General features: G+C 36.3%; 1 protein-coding gene across 2 annotated transcripts in view; it reads left to right on the top strand.

Moving 5' to 3' along the window:
- Positions 1-7211: 7211 nt before the first annotated feature.
- The window catches only part of mesh (sushi domain containing 2 mesh), an 87465-nt gene continuing 76535 nt past the window's right edge, over positions 7212-18141 (top strand). For both annotated transcript variants that reach the window (XM_068394857.1, XM_068394856.1), the window contains exon 1: positions 7212-7686. In XM_068394857.1, coding sequence (XP_068250958.1) covers positions 7548-7686 — 139 coding nt within the window. In that variant the 5' untranslated portion in view covers positions 7212-7547. The remainder of the gene's footprint in view (positions 7687-18141) is intronic.

The raw sequence follows: 18141 nt of genomic DNA, 5'->3' as shown, positions 1-18141 counted from the left end.
TCCATTTCCCTCACTCTCCTCCCAATATACTGTTCATGTCTTCTCATGACATGACCATACCACCTCAGTCTACTTTCTTGTATCTTATCTGATAGTTTTCTAACTCCTGTGGTACCTCTAATTACCTCATGCCCTATCTTATCTCTTCTTGTCACCCCACACATCCATCTCAACATTCTCATCTCTGCCACATCGATCTTCTTCTCTTCTGTCTTCTTTATTGCCCACGTCTCCGCTCCATACATCATTGCCGGTCTCGCAACTGTCCTGTGTACTTTACCTTTCAACTTAACCCAAGCCCGGGTAAATGGGGAGAGTTGGTGGCAGGAAAGGCATCCGGCCATGAAAAATTATCCAAAACAAATATGGCCTGTGAAAACTGTGAAAATAGTTGACATTAATATATACTACAAAAACCAGTTAATTTTCCAGGTTCAATTGTCTTAATACATTTTGCATTCGACATCTATACTTAATTCTGTGAAGATTTGGCTTAACTAAGTATGTTCAACTATTATACCTTCATACATTCCCATCATTCCTTCCTTAGACAAATCAAGTCTCCTACTAATGCACTGGAAATGATTTTGTTTTCCTGTTTTACATATTCTGCCATTCACTTTTTCTCTCACCTTACCATTATCCATTTTATTTATCTCCAAATGTTTACTCAAGTTAACTACTTACATTCACCTAACATTCATCTTTGCAGGACTTGTTTATCCTCTACAATATTCCTATTTGCATTTACTCTTAACTTCCTTCTCTTACAAATACTCATTTTTTTTCAGTTTCTCTTCACTTTCCCCAAACGGTATAGAGACACCTGTAAACTTTAATTTTCCTACACTTGATTCTTGATTAATATTCTTATCCCACAACTTGGCGCCCACAGTAACTAATCTTTTTTGGACTTGCTGCATTTCTTCATTCTTAATGAGTTCGAGAAGCAGGGGAGACAACACACATTGTCTCAGTCACTTTTACACCTAATCAGTCACTTTCTTGCTTGTCTCTGAGTCACTTTTACACCTTGTCTCTTATTCATATTTGGACCTAACATTTCACTCTTTTGCTTGTCTTAGAGTTATTTTCATAGCTAACCAGTCACTCTATTGTTTGTCTCAGAGTCACTTTTGTACATAATCATTCACTCTTGCTTGTCTCAATGTCATTTTCACATTTAACTAGTCACTCCATTGCTTGTCTCTGAGTCACTTTTGTACCTAGCCTTTCACTCTTACTTGTTTCAATGTCAGTTACTCTTGCTTGTCTTAATGTCATTTTCGTACCTAACCATTCACTCTCTTGCTTGTTTCTTGAGTCACTTTTCTACCTAACCATTCACTCTTGCTTGTCTCAATGTCACTCTTACATATAACCAGTCACTCTCTTGCTTGTCTCAAAGTCACTCTTGTACCTAACCATTCACTCTCTTACCTATATTTCCTTAAATACTTTCCATCCATGCTAATAACTTTTAATCACTCGTAGCAACTTTATTTTACCATGCATGTTCAACACCTTTCACATTGCCTCCCTAGATTCTATCTTCAGCTTTTTGTAGTTTCTTTTATATGTTCATACAACTTTTTCCCTTTTCTATATCCTCACTCCTTACATTACTGATTTCTACCAAACACTTTAAAAATTACACTGTTCTTCCCCTGTCGATCTCTGTGTAATTTATTTTCTGTTTCATTCAGATTCCTATCATACGCCTTCATTGGTGTTCTAAGATATATTATCCCTTTGTGATTTTGCTATCACTTCTAATACCTTTACTAAAACTTAAACTGGAATAATTCTTTTTATCAGACCTTTCTCTCATTCATTTATACTGTGGTGGCTGTTGGTAATGTCCATGCGTGGTGATTGCCAGAATGGGATTCAAGTCCTGATCAAACTCGTTAGTTCCTTGTGAGCTAAGGGTGAGGAGTTTGGGGGAGCCAATAGGTCTACCTGCTGAGTCATCAGCAGCCATTGCTTGGCCCTCCTTGTCCTAGCTTGGGTGGAGAGGGGCTTGGGCACTGATGTTATGTATATATGGTCAGTCTCTAGGGCATTGTCTTGCTTACTAGGACAATGTCACTGTCCCTTGCCTCTGCCATTCATGAATGGCCTTTAAACCTACAAATGCTGATAATCTACTCAACCATGCTACTTTTCACTTCATCACAGTAGCCTATAGGAAACGTCCCTGCCAGACAATTCGCCGGACTGGTGTTATATAGATATATATTATATATATGTATATTTTGAAAGTTTACTGAATGTTGAGGATAATAGTGAAGCAGATATAATTGCTGTTGCAGGTGTTGAGGTGCCGGTGATGGGAGATGATAATGAGAGAGAGATTACAATAGATGAAGTGAGGAGAGCACTAGATGAAAGGAGAGTAGGAAAAACATTTGTCATGGATGGTGTGAGAGCTGAGATGTTGAAGGAAGGGGGTGTGACTGTACTTGAATGGTTGGTGAGATTGTTTAATATGTTTTTTGTGTTGTCAATGGTACCAGTAGATTGGGTTTGTGCGTGTATTGTACCACTATATAAGGGTAAGGGAGATGTGCATGAGTGTTGTAATTCAAGGGGTATTAGTTTGTTGAGTGTGGTGGGAAAAGTGTATGTAGAGTACTGATTAATAGGATTAAGGATAAAACAGAGAATGCAATCTTAGAAGTACAGGGTGGTTTTAGAAGAGGTAGGGGTTGTATGAATCAGAATTTTACAGTTAGGCAGATATGCGAGAAATATTTAGCAAAAGGTAAGGAGGTGTATGTTGCATTTATGGATCTGGAGAAAGCGTATGATAGAGTTGATAGGGAAGTAATGTGAAATGTGATGAGGTTATATGGAGTTGGTGGAAAGTTGTTGCAAGCAGTGAAAAGTTTCTATAAAGGTAGGAAATGAAGTGAACGATTGGTTTCCGGTGAGAGTGGGGCTGAGACAGGGATGTGTGATGTCGCCGTGGTTGTTTAATTTGTATGTTGATCGAGTGGTGAGAGTGGTGAATGCTCGAGTGCTTGGACGAGGATTAAAACTGGTAAACGAGAATGACCATGAATGAGAGGTAAATCAGTTGTTATTTGCGGATGATACTGTACTGGTTGCAGGCGTGGAAGAGAAGCTTGGCCGATTAGTGACAGAATTTGGAAGGGTGTGTAAGAGAAGGAAGTTGAGAGTTGATGTGGGTAAGAGTAAGGTTATGAGATGTACGAGAAGGGAGGGTGGTGCGAGGTTGAATGTCATGATGAATGGAGAGTTACCTGAGGAGGTGGATCAGTTTAAGTACTTGGGGTCTGTTGTTGCAGCAAATGGTGGAGAGGAAGCAGATGTACGTCAGAGAGTGAATGAAGGATGCAAAGTGATGGGGGCAGTTAAGGGAGTAATAGAAAATAGAGGGTTGGGCATGAATGTAAAGAGAGTTCTGTATGAGAAAGTGATTGTACCAACTGTGATGTATGGATTGGAGTTGTGGGGAATGAAAGTGACGGAGAGAGAAATTGAATGTGTTTGAGATTAAATGTCTAAGGAGTATGGGTGGTGTATCTTGAGTAGATAGGGTTAGGAACAAAGTAGTGAGGGTGAGAACGGTTGTAAGAAATGAGTGAGCAGCTAGAGTGGATATGAATGTGTTGAGGTGGTTTGGCCATGTTGAGAGAATGGAAAATGGCTGTCTGCTAAAGAAGTGATGAATGCAAGAGTTGATGGGAGAAGTACAAGAGGAAGGCCAAGGTTTGGGTGGTTGGATGGAGTGAAGGAAGCTCTGGGTGATAGGAGGATAGATGTGAGAGAGGCAAGAGAGCGTGCTAGAAATAGGAATGAATGGCGAGCGATTGTGACGCAGTTCCGGTAGGCTCTGCTGCTTCCTCCGGTGCCTTGGAAGACTGCGGAGGTAGCAGCAGTAGGGGATTCAGCGTTATGAAGCTTAATCTGTCGTGGATAACGGGGGAGGGTGGGCTGTGGCACCCTAGCAGTACCAGCCAAACTCGGTTGAGTGCATTGTCAGGCTGGGAGGAACGTAGAGAGGAGAGGTCCCCTTTTCTGTTTCATTTGTTTGATGTTGGTTACCCCCCAAAATTCGGGGAAGTTCCTTGGTATATGTATGTATATATATGTATTATATATACATATATATATTTATATTTATATATATATATATATATATATATATATATATATATATATATATATATATATATATATATATATATATATATATATATCACTACATTATATGATATCACTTTTTACTTGAAGGGAGCGGATAATTAGAATCACGGTGGATGTTGAATGTTGGTCTCTAGAGGACGATGCTTACAACTTCATCTTATTATAACTCGGATTGTTCACAAGGAGAACAACTATGGTAGGCTTGTAATAGCTGAAGCTTTAAGCATTGCCCTCTAGGGGCCTGCATTGAACATCCAGTGGGATTTTACAGTAAATATACACTCCCCTCAAGCAAAAAACTATATGGATAATCTCTCTAGTGGCGTAGGTGCGAGTGTGCACCTAAGCGTGTGCGCTTGTATGTATGTACGTATATATATGTAGAAATATATTGCAAATATATTTTTGCGGTCACGCTCTTATAGACTACCCATCTCGGGTAGGGGAGAGAGGGAGTATTCATACGCTGGTGAAAGGATGTACCACGAGAGATACACTCTGAAACCACATTCTCTCTTAACTTGCCGAAACTGCAGTATTGAAGCTATTTAGGAAAAATGGGGGGTGGGTGGGTGGGACCTACATGAATCTGTCTGTGCATATATATTGAAGTATTTAGCTATCATATTTGATGGATTGCGTAAACTATCATAGAATATTAATCTTTTTTCCATAAATGGAATTTCACTATCTAAGATTAGCATTAGACTGATAAGAACCAGGAACTATTGAACTATTGTATTCTCATTCTGTAATTATTTCAAAAATGTAAATTTTGATAAGATTCTTGAAAATCGACACTAAACACTCGACTTCCGGTTGAGGTAATCAATTATTTTCAATGGTATTTCCTAAGAAGATCCGGTTTCTGTCCAGCTCTTATCATTATTTGGGAAATAATATATATACAATATCATTCGTCTAGGGGCTAGACTTGGTACTGTATTTGATTTTCCGGTAATAATTATTGATAATATGCAAATATTGTACATTGAGAAATTTTATAAGTATTTGTAAGATTTGTAAATAAATCTTCTTGTTCTAAGTTTGGTACCTTTCGAGAGCTGATTTTACATACAAGTTCAAAGTATGAAACCAAATTTAGTTATATTTTGCATTATATCAAACTTAGAAATAATTCATCTTAAAGAAAGGAGAGCATGTACAGAGGTATATATCATCTCAAGTACTACTACTAGTTGTTGTTGTTGTTGGAGTATTATAACCAACAACAACAGCAACTAGTAGTAGTACTCGAGATGATATATACCTCTGTACATGCTCTCCTTTACTACTAGTCTCCCATCTCGCTTGTATGCACCAAGCCAGGTTGCCAGGTTTTTTAAGTGAGAAAAGGCCAACTCCTAATCAACAGAAGCTCTAAAAGGCCAACCCTTTAGTAGAAGAAGGCCAAATATACAATATTAAAGGCCATCCTTTTTTTCATATTACTGAAGGCCAACCTGTTCTAAAAAGGCCAAATTTCAGTTTTTTTTTTTTCAAATTTTTGGATTTTTGGCCTGAAAAAGGCCAAACTGGCAACTCTTGCACCAAGGCGTTAAAAAAAGTGACCGAATTCTGTAAATATCAGAGAATCGTAAAAAGGGACGAACATTTTTCATTTCTTTTTTAAATAATAAAAAATAGTGCTGTAATTGTTCATGATTTTTTTTTTGGAAAATATTTGAAATACGAGAGAGAGTTTTTCCAATTGTCACTAATTCTGGTGGAAGTTTATTCTTCCATTACCGTCGAGGACTTTTTATTTCTATATAGGCCTTTTGAGAAGATGGTTGGTAAAGTATGTATGTATATATATATATATATATATATATATATATATATATATATATATATATATATATATATATATATATATATATATATATATATATATATATATATATATATATATATATATATAGTGTATGCATATATATATATATATATATATATATATATATATATATATATATATATATATATATATATATATATATATATAGTGTGTGTGTGTGTGTGTGTGTATTTATACAGTATATAGATTCGTACAACAGGACATCACCAAAGACCTTAATTTCAATATATATTTTTTTTCGTATCGGGGAAAACCATTGACCACTTACCGGTCATGGATTTAACTTAATAATATATTTTTTCGTATTAGGGAAGACCATTGACCACTTAACTGTCATGGATTTAACTTAATAATGTTAGTATAGTCTCGTGCTTAGATTATTAAAAAAAAAAAAACGGTTAGGAAGTTTAAATTTGCTAAAGAAGGCTCCTGTGTGAGGCTAGTACGAGTCTCCCACAAGATCTGAAGAGATCGAAGTTGAAATACATTAATATATTCTTGTTAGCATTTCTAATCGAGTTATTACGCCTAAGAAAACTTTTAAAAGATTGGAAACTTTGTACGTATATAGAAGTTTTCTCATTCTAAGGGAAGTCTTTGTGTAGGTGTATAGAAAGTGTGGAACTAAGTCATATTCTTGATAAGCTTATCAGTCTGTTATCAGCCATTTTGATCTGATAAAGTTTAATTACGTATATTTCAGAATCTCTGATATCATATGTATATCTTAAACAATGAGTAAACTAAGTTTTTTCTCTTTTTCTTTTTTTTTTTTGTCTTGGGTGATCTTAATTTTTTTTTAAGGTTCAGGAGAGATGATAAAATTGTATGATTAATTTATTTGTAAAAAGTTCTCCACGAACAAAATGATAAGATAAGCCAGTTTTGTGAGAGGTTTCATATATCTTCGTCACTTGCTACAAGAATTTATATCTGGTCAGTTTATATCATATTTTTATCTTGATAGAGCAAATGCTATTAATACTATTAAGAATCTGCCTGACTAAGTTGAGTTAGTACTATCATATTTATGAATGTCAATAGCCTAAAATGATGTGTCACTGGCATTCTATTTTTCCAATAGCTAGTTTCATAAAGAACAATAATTCAGGAGGAAAGATTACCATAATGCAGATAAGAGATAACATGATTAGTACAACGCACTGTTCCACTGGCTAACTACAGCACTAAGTTGGAGTAAACGACAGTGGCACGACGGTCTGCAATATCTGCTTTTAAGACTTTTATATAATTTCTAGGTGTATTTATCGTGACTAAAGGACGTTCAGACTTATCAAGAACAACGGGGCATCTATAAACCATTTCTTCCTCTTGGAAGACATATCTTATTCAGAAGTTTTGGATATTATCAGTTAGCAGTGTTACCAATTGTTCGTGTAGCTGGGGACCCCAACCGGTGCCTAGCAAGGTGTCATTAGACAGACATTCTACGTTCTTTTTAGGCGCTGGACAACTGGCTCCTTGCCACTAGGGAGCTTTTCTCCACGGGAAAATGAGGCTGGGTGTTAGCCTAGCCCTTGCCCTCCTTCTGGTAGGGGCAGTGGCTTGGGCAGACCAAGAAGCGGGGAAACCTGAAGAGGCGAACAGGAACTTGAGTCAAGAGAGCAACAGTTCAGAGGAAGATGTTAAAGGTAAGGTCATATAAACTACTTCGTTTATCTTCTTCAGTTGTCAAGTTTTAGTTTATTAAATACGCTCCAAGTCAAACTATTGTTCTCTAGACTTGAGCAGTGCCGTAGCCACTGTACCATGGTCTTCCTCTGTCCTGGTTTAGAGTTCCCTTGCCTGAGGGTACGTTCAGGCACGCTAGTCTCTGATTCCTTATTTCTTTTTCTCACTGGGCTGTTTTCCCTGTTGGGGAACTTGCATGTGAAGCTTCTTGCTTTTACAACTAGAAGCTTAACTACAAACCCACTTCATTTATCTAGATTTTAGAGAATAGCCCACGAGTCACTAGGCCTACTTTTCGAACTAACTCATTTTCCAACACACCAGTAGAGTAGCACTTTATAAAATATTACGTTCATTTTGTCTTTTATATGTTACTGAATTTTGCGATAGAGACAGCAAGTAGAGGAATGCAGTTAAGTAACTTTAGAGTATAAAAAAGAAAAAAAAAATATTGGGCCATTCTGTAAGTTCTAAGATGTTAACATATGTAAAGGAATTTAGGATAAATAAGGAATTTAGGATAATATTTAGAGAGAGAGAGAGAGAGAGAGAGAGAGAGAGAGAGAGAGAGAGAGAGAGAGAGAGAGAGAGAGAGACGTTTTAACGAGACAATTTTTTGTTTACATTTTACCACATCTTCTGCAAAGTGAACAGTCAGATATCTCGGCTTCAGTATCTATGTTTCAGTAACGATGTTTGAATTCTGTCTTTCTATCCTAGTCAGTGAATCCGTTTAAATCATCCTTAAATTTAGAATAAAACTAACAGGTAATTTACACGTACGTAATCTCATTACACACGCGCATGCACGTCAATACAACCCTCACGCATCCCCGTTCGTACTCTGTTGTTGATGCAAAAATCCATTAGCTTTCAATTCAATTACTCTCCGGTAATTATCTGAAGAATCCATTAACCTAAATACAGTTACTACTTCCTTATTTTCGTTTAATTCTTAATTACGCATTGGTAGTAGGTTGGTCGGGGCACCAGCCACCCATTGAGATACTACCTTCTCCATCATGAGATTCAATACTACACAGTATTCTAGAAGTTGTATTCCAGCTGTGACAAAGTTGTGGAATGATCTTCCTAATCGGGTGGTTGAATCAGTAGATCTTCAAAAGTTCAAAGTTGGAGCAAATGTTTTTATGTTGACCAGGCTGACATGAGCCTTTTTATAGTTTATATATGACATATCTGTTTTTGACGTTGTTAATAGTTTATATAGGACATATCTGTTTTGACGCTGTTACTTTCTTTAGAATGATATGTTGTTAATTTATTGTCATCATTTATTTATTTCCTTATTTCCTTTCCTCACTGTGCTATTTTTCCCCGTTGGAGCCCTTGGGCTTATAGCATCTTGCTTTTCCAACTAGGGTTGTAGCTTGGCTAGCAATAATAATAATAATAATAATAATAATAATACCGCTAGAAAGTTATGTGGTCCCTTGACTGGCCAGACAGTATTGCATTGGATCCTTCTCTTTGGTTACGGTTCATTTTCCCTTTGCCTACACGTATTCTTTACATCTTCTCTTCTGTCCTCATACACTTGACAACACTGAGATTACCAAACAATTCTTCTTTGGCCAAGGGGTTAGCTGCTGCAGTGTAATTGTTCAGTGGCCACTTTCCTCTTGGTAAGGATAGAAGAGACTCTTTGGCTATAGTAAGCAGCTCTTCTAGGAGAGGGGCACTCTAAAATCAAACCATTGTTCTCTAGTCTTGGGTGGTGTCATAGCCTCTGTACCATGGTCTTCCACTGTGTTGGGTTAGAGTTCTCTTGCTTGAGGGTACACTTGGGCACACTATTCTATCTTATTTCTCTTCCTCTTGTATTGTTAAAGATTTATAATTTATATGTTACTGTAGAAATATTTTATTTTTCCTCTTTTCCTTTTCTCACTGGGCTATTTTCCCTGTTGGATCCCCTGGGCTCATAGCATTCTGCATTCCAACTATGGCTGTAGCTTAGCAAATAATAATAATAATAATAATAATAATAATAATAATAATAATGATGACGTCACTTGGCTTATTATCATCATCGTGGGAAGAGACGCAGGAGTCCATGTAACTCCGTATCGGCGTTATCGCCAGCGCTGTTAACAATCTGGCGATAAGCTCATGGAACGTTGAGTCAAGCCTGAGGTTCGCGATTTACTTTTAGATATGACGAATCTCTACTGAATATGTAAAGCTAATGACTTTGCTGTTCAAATATTTGATCGATAAATATGCAGTTTTGTATGAATTATCGGTCTTTGAAATTGCTTGTTAAAGTTGAACAATGGTTTAGTTTTAAGGTTTAAGGGTCACTCATGAACAGCAGAGGCAAGGGACAGATACAATGCCCTAGAGACTTGCCATAATGTATACTGTACATAGCTTCAGCAGTTTAAAGGTTTAAAGGCCACTCATGAACGGCAATGGCAAGGGACAGGTACAATGCCCTAGAGACCTGCCATAATGTATACTGTACATAGCTTCAGCAGTTTAAAGATTTAAAGGCCACTCATGAACGGCAAGGGGCAAATACAATGCTTTAACTGGACAATGCCCTAGAGACTTGCCATAATGTATACTGTACATAGCTTCAGCAGTTTAAAGATTTAAAGGCCACTCATGAACGGCAAGGGGCAAATACAATGCTTTAACTGGACAATGCCCTAGAGACTTGCCATAATGTATACTGTACATAGCTTCAGCAGTTTAAAGATTTAAAGGCCACTCATGAACGGCAAGGGGCAAATACAATGGGGTACATACCTTAAGAATACAAAAAAAAAAAAAAAAAAAAAAAAAAAGATACTGGAGGCGTTTGACAGAACTTAGTAGTGAAAGAATCAAAATAGTAAATGAGTTCTCTGGCTTGAGGGTACATTCGGGCACACTATTCTATCTCATTTCTCTTCCTCGTGTTTTGATAAAGTTTTCATAGTTTATATAGTAAATATTTATTTTGATGTTACTGTTCTTAAAATATTTTATTTTAGTTGTTAATTACTTCTTTTATTTCCTTGTTGCCTTTCCTCACTGGGCTAATTTCCCCGTTGTAGCCCTTGGGCTTGTAAGCATCCTGCTTTTTCAACTAGGGTTGTAGTTTAGCAAGTAATAATAATAATAATAATAATAATAATATTATTATTATAATAATAATAATAATAATAATAATAATAATAGTAATAATAATATAAAGAGCTTATGAAAATTAGGATTTTTTTTATAGATTCTCTAACGAGAAAAAACTTATGACTTGCAAATTTATGACATGAGGCAAGTTAAGCCGAGTAAAATAGATAACTTACAAGTTGCTAATGATGTTCATAATAACCATTAACTTGAATTTAATTATCTATAACAGTTAACGTAGTAAATTAAACCTTATGGCATTTTGAAGTATTATAATTTATAAGGTTATGGCGGCCTGGTGGTAGCGTCCTTGCCTGGTGATTGCCAGAGTGGGGTTCGAGTCCCGCTCAAACTCGTTAGTTCCTTTGGTCGCTGCAACCTCACCACCCTTGTGAGCTAAGAATGGGGGATTTGGGGGAGCCTATAGGTCTACCTGTTGAGACATCTGCAGCCATTGCCTGGGCCTCCTTAGTCCTAGCTTGGGTGGAGAGGGGGCTTGGGCACTGATCGTATGTATATATGGTCAGTCTCAAGGGCATTGTCCTGCTTGATAGGGCAATGTCACTGTCCCTTGTCTCTGCCATTCATTAGCGGCCTTTAAACCTTTAAGCACATGAAAAATTAGGATATTTTTTAAAACTGATTCTATGAAATGAGCACTAAGTAATGAAATAGAAATTTATAACATGAAAAAAGTGAAACAATTTAGCATTTATTTCGTTATTCCCTTTCCTCACTGGGCTATTTTTCCCTGTTGGAGCCCCTGGGCTCATAGCATCCTGCTTTTCCAACTAGGGTTGTAGATTAGCTAACAACAATAATAATAATAATAATAATAATAATAATAATAATAGTATATGAAATATGATGATGGGTTTCATAACATGCTAATCATGCTCATAATCATCATAAACTAACAATAAATTATTTATAAGAGTTATTAAAATGACTTAATTCACGAGAAACATACAAGTTACATTTACAAGAAAAACTATAGTCGATACGCTGATAACGACATCTCGTTCTCCTACCTGGCATTCATATCTTTGTCAGCTTAAGTGAAGCCGATAATGTGTCAGAGAAAAAGACAGATTTCTGGCGATAAAACTCCAAGTGGAGATCGAGCTGAGATTTGATTTGGTGACATTGCTGGAGATTTGGAAATAAACGCGTTAAAATGACTTTTTGATTTCGGCTTTTAATGTGATGATCAAGTTTTGGTGTGACATTAAAGGTTTAAAGGCCACTCATGAATGGCAGACGGACCATATATACATATGATCAGCGCCCAAGCCCCCTCTCCAACCAAGCTAGGACCAAGAAGGCCTAGGCAGTGGCTGTTGATGACTCAACAGATAGACCTATAGGCTTCCCCAAACCCCCCCCCCCATCCTCAGCTCACATGGATAGTGAGGTTGCAGCGACCAAAGAAACTAACGAGTTTGAGCGGGACCTCCAACCAAGCTAAGACAAAGAAGGGCCAGGCAATGGCTGCTGATGACTCAGCAGATAGACCTATGGGCTTCCACAAACCCCCCATCCTCAGCTCACAAGGATAGTGAGGTTGCAGCGATCAAAGAAACAAACGAGTTTGAGCGGGACTCTAACCCCAGGCAACGACGCTACCAACAGGCCACCACAACCGTATTTAAAGGGTTTGGTTGAATATACACGCATGCATTGATCTAGCTATGTGTGTGCATATGTTAGCGTGTGTATACACGCTTCTATGTATCTATAGGAATGCATAGATTATTTAATACATTCTGCAATTACGGCCTGCAGAATTGCAAGAGCCTGTACTTGGCCTGCAGGATCAGGCAATCTAAAACAACCTTCTCCAAACTTTTCGAACAGATGATGTAGGCCTATAACTTCTCAAAACCTTTCGAGAAAATTATATAGGCTTATAACTTCTTCCTGTTTGCCCTCCTTGTTAACATCATAAACATTATCATCATTTTCGAAATCCTTGTTTAAATTTGATACATTTTTAAAACATCATCATTTGAATTCCCTTATCAGATTATCATAAGCAGAGCGAGTCGTGTCATCCATCACTCAGCAGTTTTTATCTCCGATAAACATTTCTCTCGAGAGACACTGATTAGGAAAAGACCGATTTCGTGTGCCCTACAAAACAATATCTCTGCTGTAGGCTAGGGACCTGGCTCCCATAATAAACGGCATCAAGGGCTGAAGAATAATTGAAATTATTCGAGGAATTTAACAGATTAGCTTTGAATTGGATTCAGTTGAGAGTTGATACATTAGCCAAATGCTGTAGAATAGTTGAAATCATCCAAGTAATTTCACAGATTACCTTTGAATTTGATTCAGTTAGAGTTACTGCAGTAGTCAAAGGCTGTAGAATAGTTGAAATCATCTGAGTAATTACAGAGTAGCTTTGAATTTGATTCAGTTAGAGTTTCTGCAGTAGTCAAAGGCTGAATAATAGTTGAAATTATCCGAGCATTTCCTCAGATTAGTTTTGAATTTGATTCAGTTAGTTACTGTATAGTCAAAGGCTGTAGAATAGTTGAAATCATCCAAGTAATTTCACAGATTACCTTTGAATTTGATTCAGTTAGAGTTACTGTAGTAGTCAAAGGCTGTAGAATAGATTAAATAATTCGAGTAATTCCACAGATTAGCCTTGAATGTGATTCAGTTTGAGTTAATGCAGTAGTCAAAGGCCGAAGAATAGTTGAAATTATCCAAGTAATTTAACAGATTAGCTTTGAATTTGATTCAGTTAGAGTTACTGCAGTAGTCAAAGGCTGTAGAATAGTTGAAATCATTCAAGTAATTCCACAGGTTAGCTTGAATTTGATTCAGTTAGAATTACTGGAGTAGTTAAAGGTGTAGAATAGTTGAAATCATCTGAGTAATTACAGAGTAGCTTTGAAATTGTTTCAGGTAGAGTTACTGGAGTAGTCAAAGGTGTAGAGTAGTTGAAATCATCTGAGTAATTCCACAGATTAGCTATGAATTTGATTCAGTTATAGTTACTGATGTAGTCAAAGGCTGTAGAATAGTTGAAATTATCCAAGTAATTTAACAGATTAGCTTTGAATTTGATTCAGGTAGTATTACTGCAAGAGTCAAATGCTGAAGAATAGTTGATATTATCCGAGTATTTCCACAGGGTAGTTTTGAATTTGATTCAGTTAGAGTTACTGCAGTAGTCAAAGGCTGTAGAATAGTAGAAATTATTCGAGGAATTTAACAGACTAGCTTTGAATGTGATTCAGTTTGAGTTACTGCAGTATTCAAAGGCTGAAAAATAGTAGATATTATCCGAGTAATTCTACAGATTAGCGTTGAATTTCATTCAGTTAGAGTTACTGCAGTAGTCAAAGGCTGTAGAATAGTTGAAATTATCCGAGTAATTTAACAGATTAGTGTTGACTTTGATTCAGTTAAAGTTACTGCAGTAGTCAAAGGCAGAAGAATGGTTGAAATTATCCAAGATATTCCACAGATTAACTTTGAATTTGATTCAGTTTGAGTTAATGAAGTAGTGAAAGGCTGTAGAATAGTTGAAATTATCCGAGTAATTCAACAGATCAATTTTGAATTTGATTCAGTTATAGTTACTTGAGTAGTTAAAGATTGTAGAATAATAGAAATTATCCGAGCAAGTCTACAGATAAGCGTTGAATTTGATTCAGTTAGAGTTAATACTGTAGCCAAAGGCTGCAGAATCTTTGAAATTATCCGAGAATTTCCACGGATTAGTTTTGAATTTGATCCAGTTAGAGTTAATACAGTATCCAAAGGCTGTAGAATCGTTGAAATCATTTGAGTAATTACAGATTAGCGTTGAATTTGATTCAGTTAGAATTAATGCAGTAGTCAAAGGCTGAAGAATAATTGAAATTATCATACTGATTCCACAGATTAACCTTTAATTTGGTTCGGTTAGAGCTAATGCAGTATTCAAAGGCTGTGGAATCGTTGAAATTATCCGAGTAATTCCACAGATTAGCGTTGAATTTGATTCGGTTAGAATTAATGCAGTAGTTAAAGGCTGTAGAATAGTTGAAATTATCCGAGGAATTTAACAGATTATCTTTGAATTTGATACAGTTAGAGTTACTGCAGTAGTCAAAGGCTGAAGAATAGTTGAAATTATCCGAGTACTTCCTCAGAATAGTTTTGAATTTGATTCATTTAGAGTTAATGCAGTAGTCAAAGGCTGTAGAATAGTTGAAATTATCCGAGTAATTCCATAGATTAGTTTTGAATCTGATTCAGTTAAAGTTAATACTGTAGTCGAAGGCTGAAGAATAGTTGAAATTATCCGAGGAATTTAACAGCTTAGCTTTGAATTTGATTCAGTTAGAGTTAATGCAGTATCTAAAGGCTGAAGAATAGCTGAAATCATCCGAGGAATTCAACAGATTAGCTTTGAATTTGATTCAGTTAGAATTACTGTAGTAATTTCATCAGCTCAATCACCTCGTTGACATTTGATCATGTTTGTCTCACTAAATACTTTAACGAATTACATGGGAAATTCCGAATTTAATCTCTGAAAAAGGCATAGGAACAAATATAACTTTCTATGGAGAGAGTGATCTCACTAGATTACTTATTCTGAAGTTATGGGAAATACCGAATTTAATCAATGCAAAAAAAGTAGAGTAACAAAGATAGAGAGTTCTTTGGGGAATTTGACTTACAAGATTATTTTCTTTAGAGCATTGGCAAATTCCGAATTTCATTATTGCCCCCCCCCAAAAAAAAAAAAGAGTAGAGGAACAAAAGCAGTTTTTAGTTACCGTATTTTTTTTTTTTAATTATTTTTAGGATTCTACGAAACTTAAATTCACAATCATAAATACATAACAGTTGTTGTCATTGGATTAAGTTAGTGTTGTGCTAGCAAGGGCTCTTATGAAGCGCTCCTGTTTGTCAACAGCATGTCAATCTTTTTCATATAATGCACCATCCACTTCCACCTTCCAGCATACTCTCTAGGTTCCCTAAATATTAGAGAACTTCGTTTTACTTTCTGATAAGTCAGCGCTTTCATCGTCTCCATCTCCCTACTCAAGTCCTCTGTCCCTTCTAGCAATATTTCTGAATTGCAACTCCTACCCAGCACATCCTCAACATTCTCACAACGTGAACGAACCAGCTCAACTTTTTACCATTAATTATATCAGTTGCATCGTCTCCTATTCTCTTAACATGAACGAACCAGCTCTTTTTACCTATACTTCTACCAGTTGCAACCTCTCCCATTCTTTCCACATGAATGAACCAGCTCATCTTTTTGCCTATACTTCCATCAGTTGCATCCTCTCCCAGTCTCACAACATGAACGACCCAGCTGATTATTTTACCATTACTTCTACTAGTTGCCTCGTCTTCCATTCTCTCAACATGAACGAACCAGCTCCTCGTCTTACCTATACTTCTTCCCGTTGCACCTTTTCCCATTCTCTCAACATGAATGGACCAGCTGATCGTTTTACCTATACTTCTTCCGTTGCACCCTCTCCCATTCTCTCAACATGAACAAACCAGCTCACCTTTGACCTACACTTCTACCAGTTACTTGTAGGCTTATTTATCTGGTGTCAGCTCGTCCTAAGGGCTCCATTTAAGACCAGAACGTTTATTTGTCATATTCATAAAAAATCAGAGACATTCGAAGGAACAGTTGGCGTATGCCAAATTACTCTGGAGAAATATTATCTTTTACTTCCATATTATTCAAATGTCTTTTCAGAATTGGTTATTACAGTTCTAGTTATATATAAATTTCATGTACATTACAAATAATTCTCTGTAGTAGATTAAGTGAGCCAACATACTTCTCTTAAGGGAGACATTCCAGTTGAGATTCTTTCTTCATTAAGTTAGGTTAGGTTAGGTTATGTTAAGTTTCGTTGTGTTAGGTTAGGTTAGATAAGATTAGGTTAGATTAGATTAGGTTAGATTAGATTAGGTTAGGTTAGGTTAGGTTAGGTTAGATTAGGTTAGGTTAGGTTAGATTAGGTTAGGTTAGGTTAGTTTGGGTTAACAAAATAGGATTTTTACCAGCAATACGATTCATAAATATGAGAATTAAAATCAACAGTTTTGTTGAATAAAACCTATTAACACAGGATGGTAAACAATTTTGCAGTAATAAAATAAAAGCAAGAGTGCGACTTGACAATAGTTATTAGTTTTGGTTAATTAAACCCAATTTTTCCCCATTCTATAAAACTAATTAACTCCAGCCATTTCGTACTTCTTTTTCGGAATTAATCAGTCAGGAAAAAAACAAAAATAAATAATATGCTTGAAAGAAATAGCTGGAATTATTAAAGGGGTTTGTTATTAACTAGATGCAAGTGAGCAAAGCTGATGAATTAGATATTACTTATTATGGAGGCTTATCTTTAAGCAGGAATTAATGGCATTTACGCGCGTGCACGCACATATTCATCTCCATATTTGCATATGCAAGCATAATCAAACACGTGCATGCAATTATTTTCAACGGAAACGAGTGCTTGCAGTTGTATACCTAATGGTGATACAGAGAATTGCATCTAATTGCCTTTGCCAAAATCGAAGGTTTTGCGAAGGGTATATATTCACAACTGTCTGTTTATTTGCTTGTTTGTGAGCAGTTTTACACAAAAACTACTGTACCGATTTGGACCAAACTTGGTAGCCATGTTGGATATGTCCCAAGGATGAATCTATAACATTTAGGTTAGAGTACATCAAAGTACGAGTACGTAGCAGTACTTTGAAACTAATCGCAATGTTAAGGAAATGGCAAATATTTTGTTAGTGGATTTTTTTGTTTGTGAGCATCTTTTCACAGAAACTGATGTACCGATTTTGACCAAATTTCGTAGTCATGTTGGATATGAACCAAGGATGAATCTAAGATTTTGGATAAAGTACATCAAAGTACGAGTGCGTAGCAGTACTTTGAAACTTATCGCAATGCTAAGTAAATGGCAAATATTCAGTCAGTTGATTTTTTGTTTGGGAGCAATTTTACGCAAAAACCGCTGTACCGATTTAGCCCAAAATTGGTAGTCATGTTGGGTATGAACCGATGATGAATCTGTAACATTTAGGATAAAGTACATCAAAGTACGAGTACGCAGCAGTACTTTGAAACTAATTGCAATGTTAAGTAAATGGCAAATATTTTGGTAGTTTAATTTTTGTTTGTGAGTAACTTTACGCAAAAACTACTGTACCGATTTTAACCAAACTTGGTAGTCATGTTGGATATGAACCAAGGATGAATCAAA

Source organism: Palaemon carinicauda, chromosome 20 (assembly GCF_036898095.1).
Source record: "Palaemon carinicauda isolate YSFRI2023 chromosome 20, ASM3689809v2, whole genome shotgun sequence".
Taxonomy (NCBI): domain Eukaryota; kingdom Metazoa; phylum Arthropoda; class Malacostraca; order Decapoda; family Palaemonidae; genus Palaemon; species Palaemon carinicauda.
Note: the sequence above shows the minus strand (reverse complement) of the source record. Positions and strands in the feature narration are given on the sequence as shown.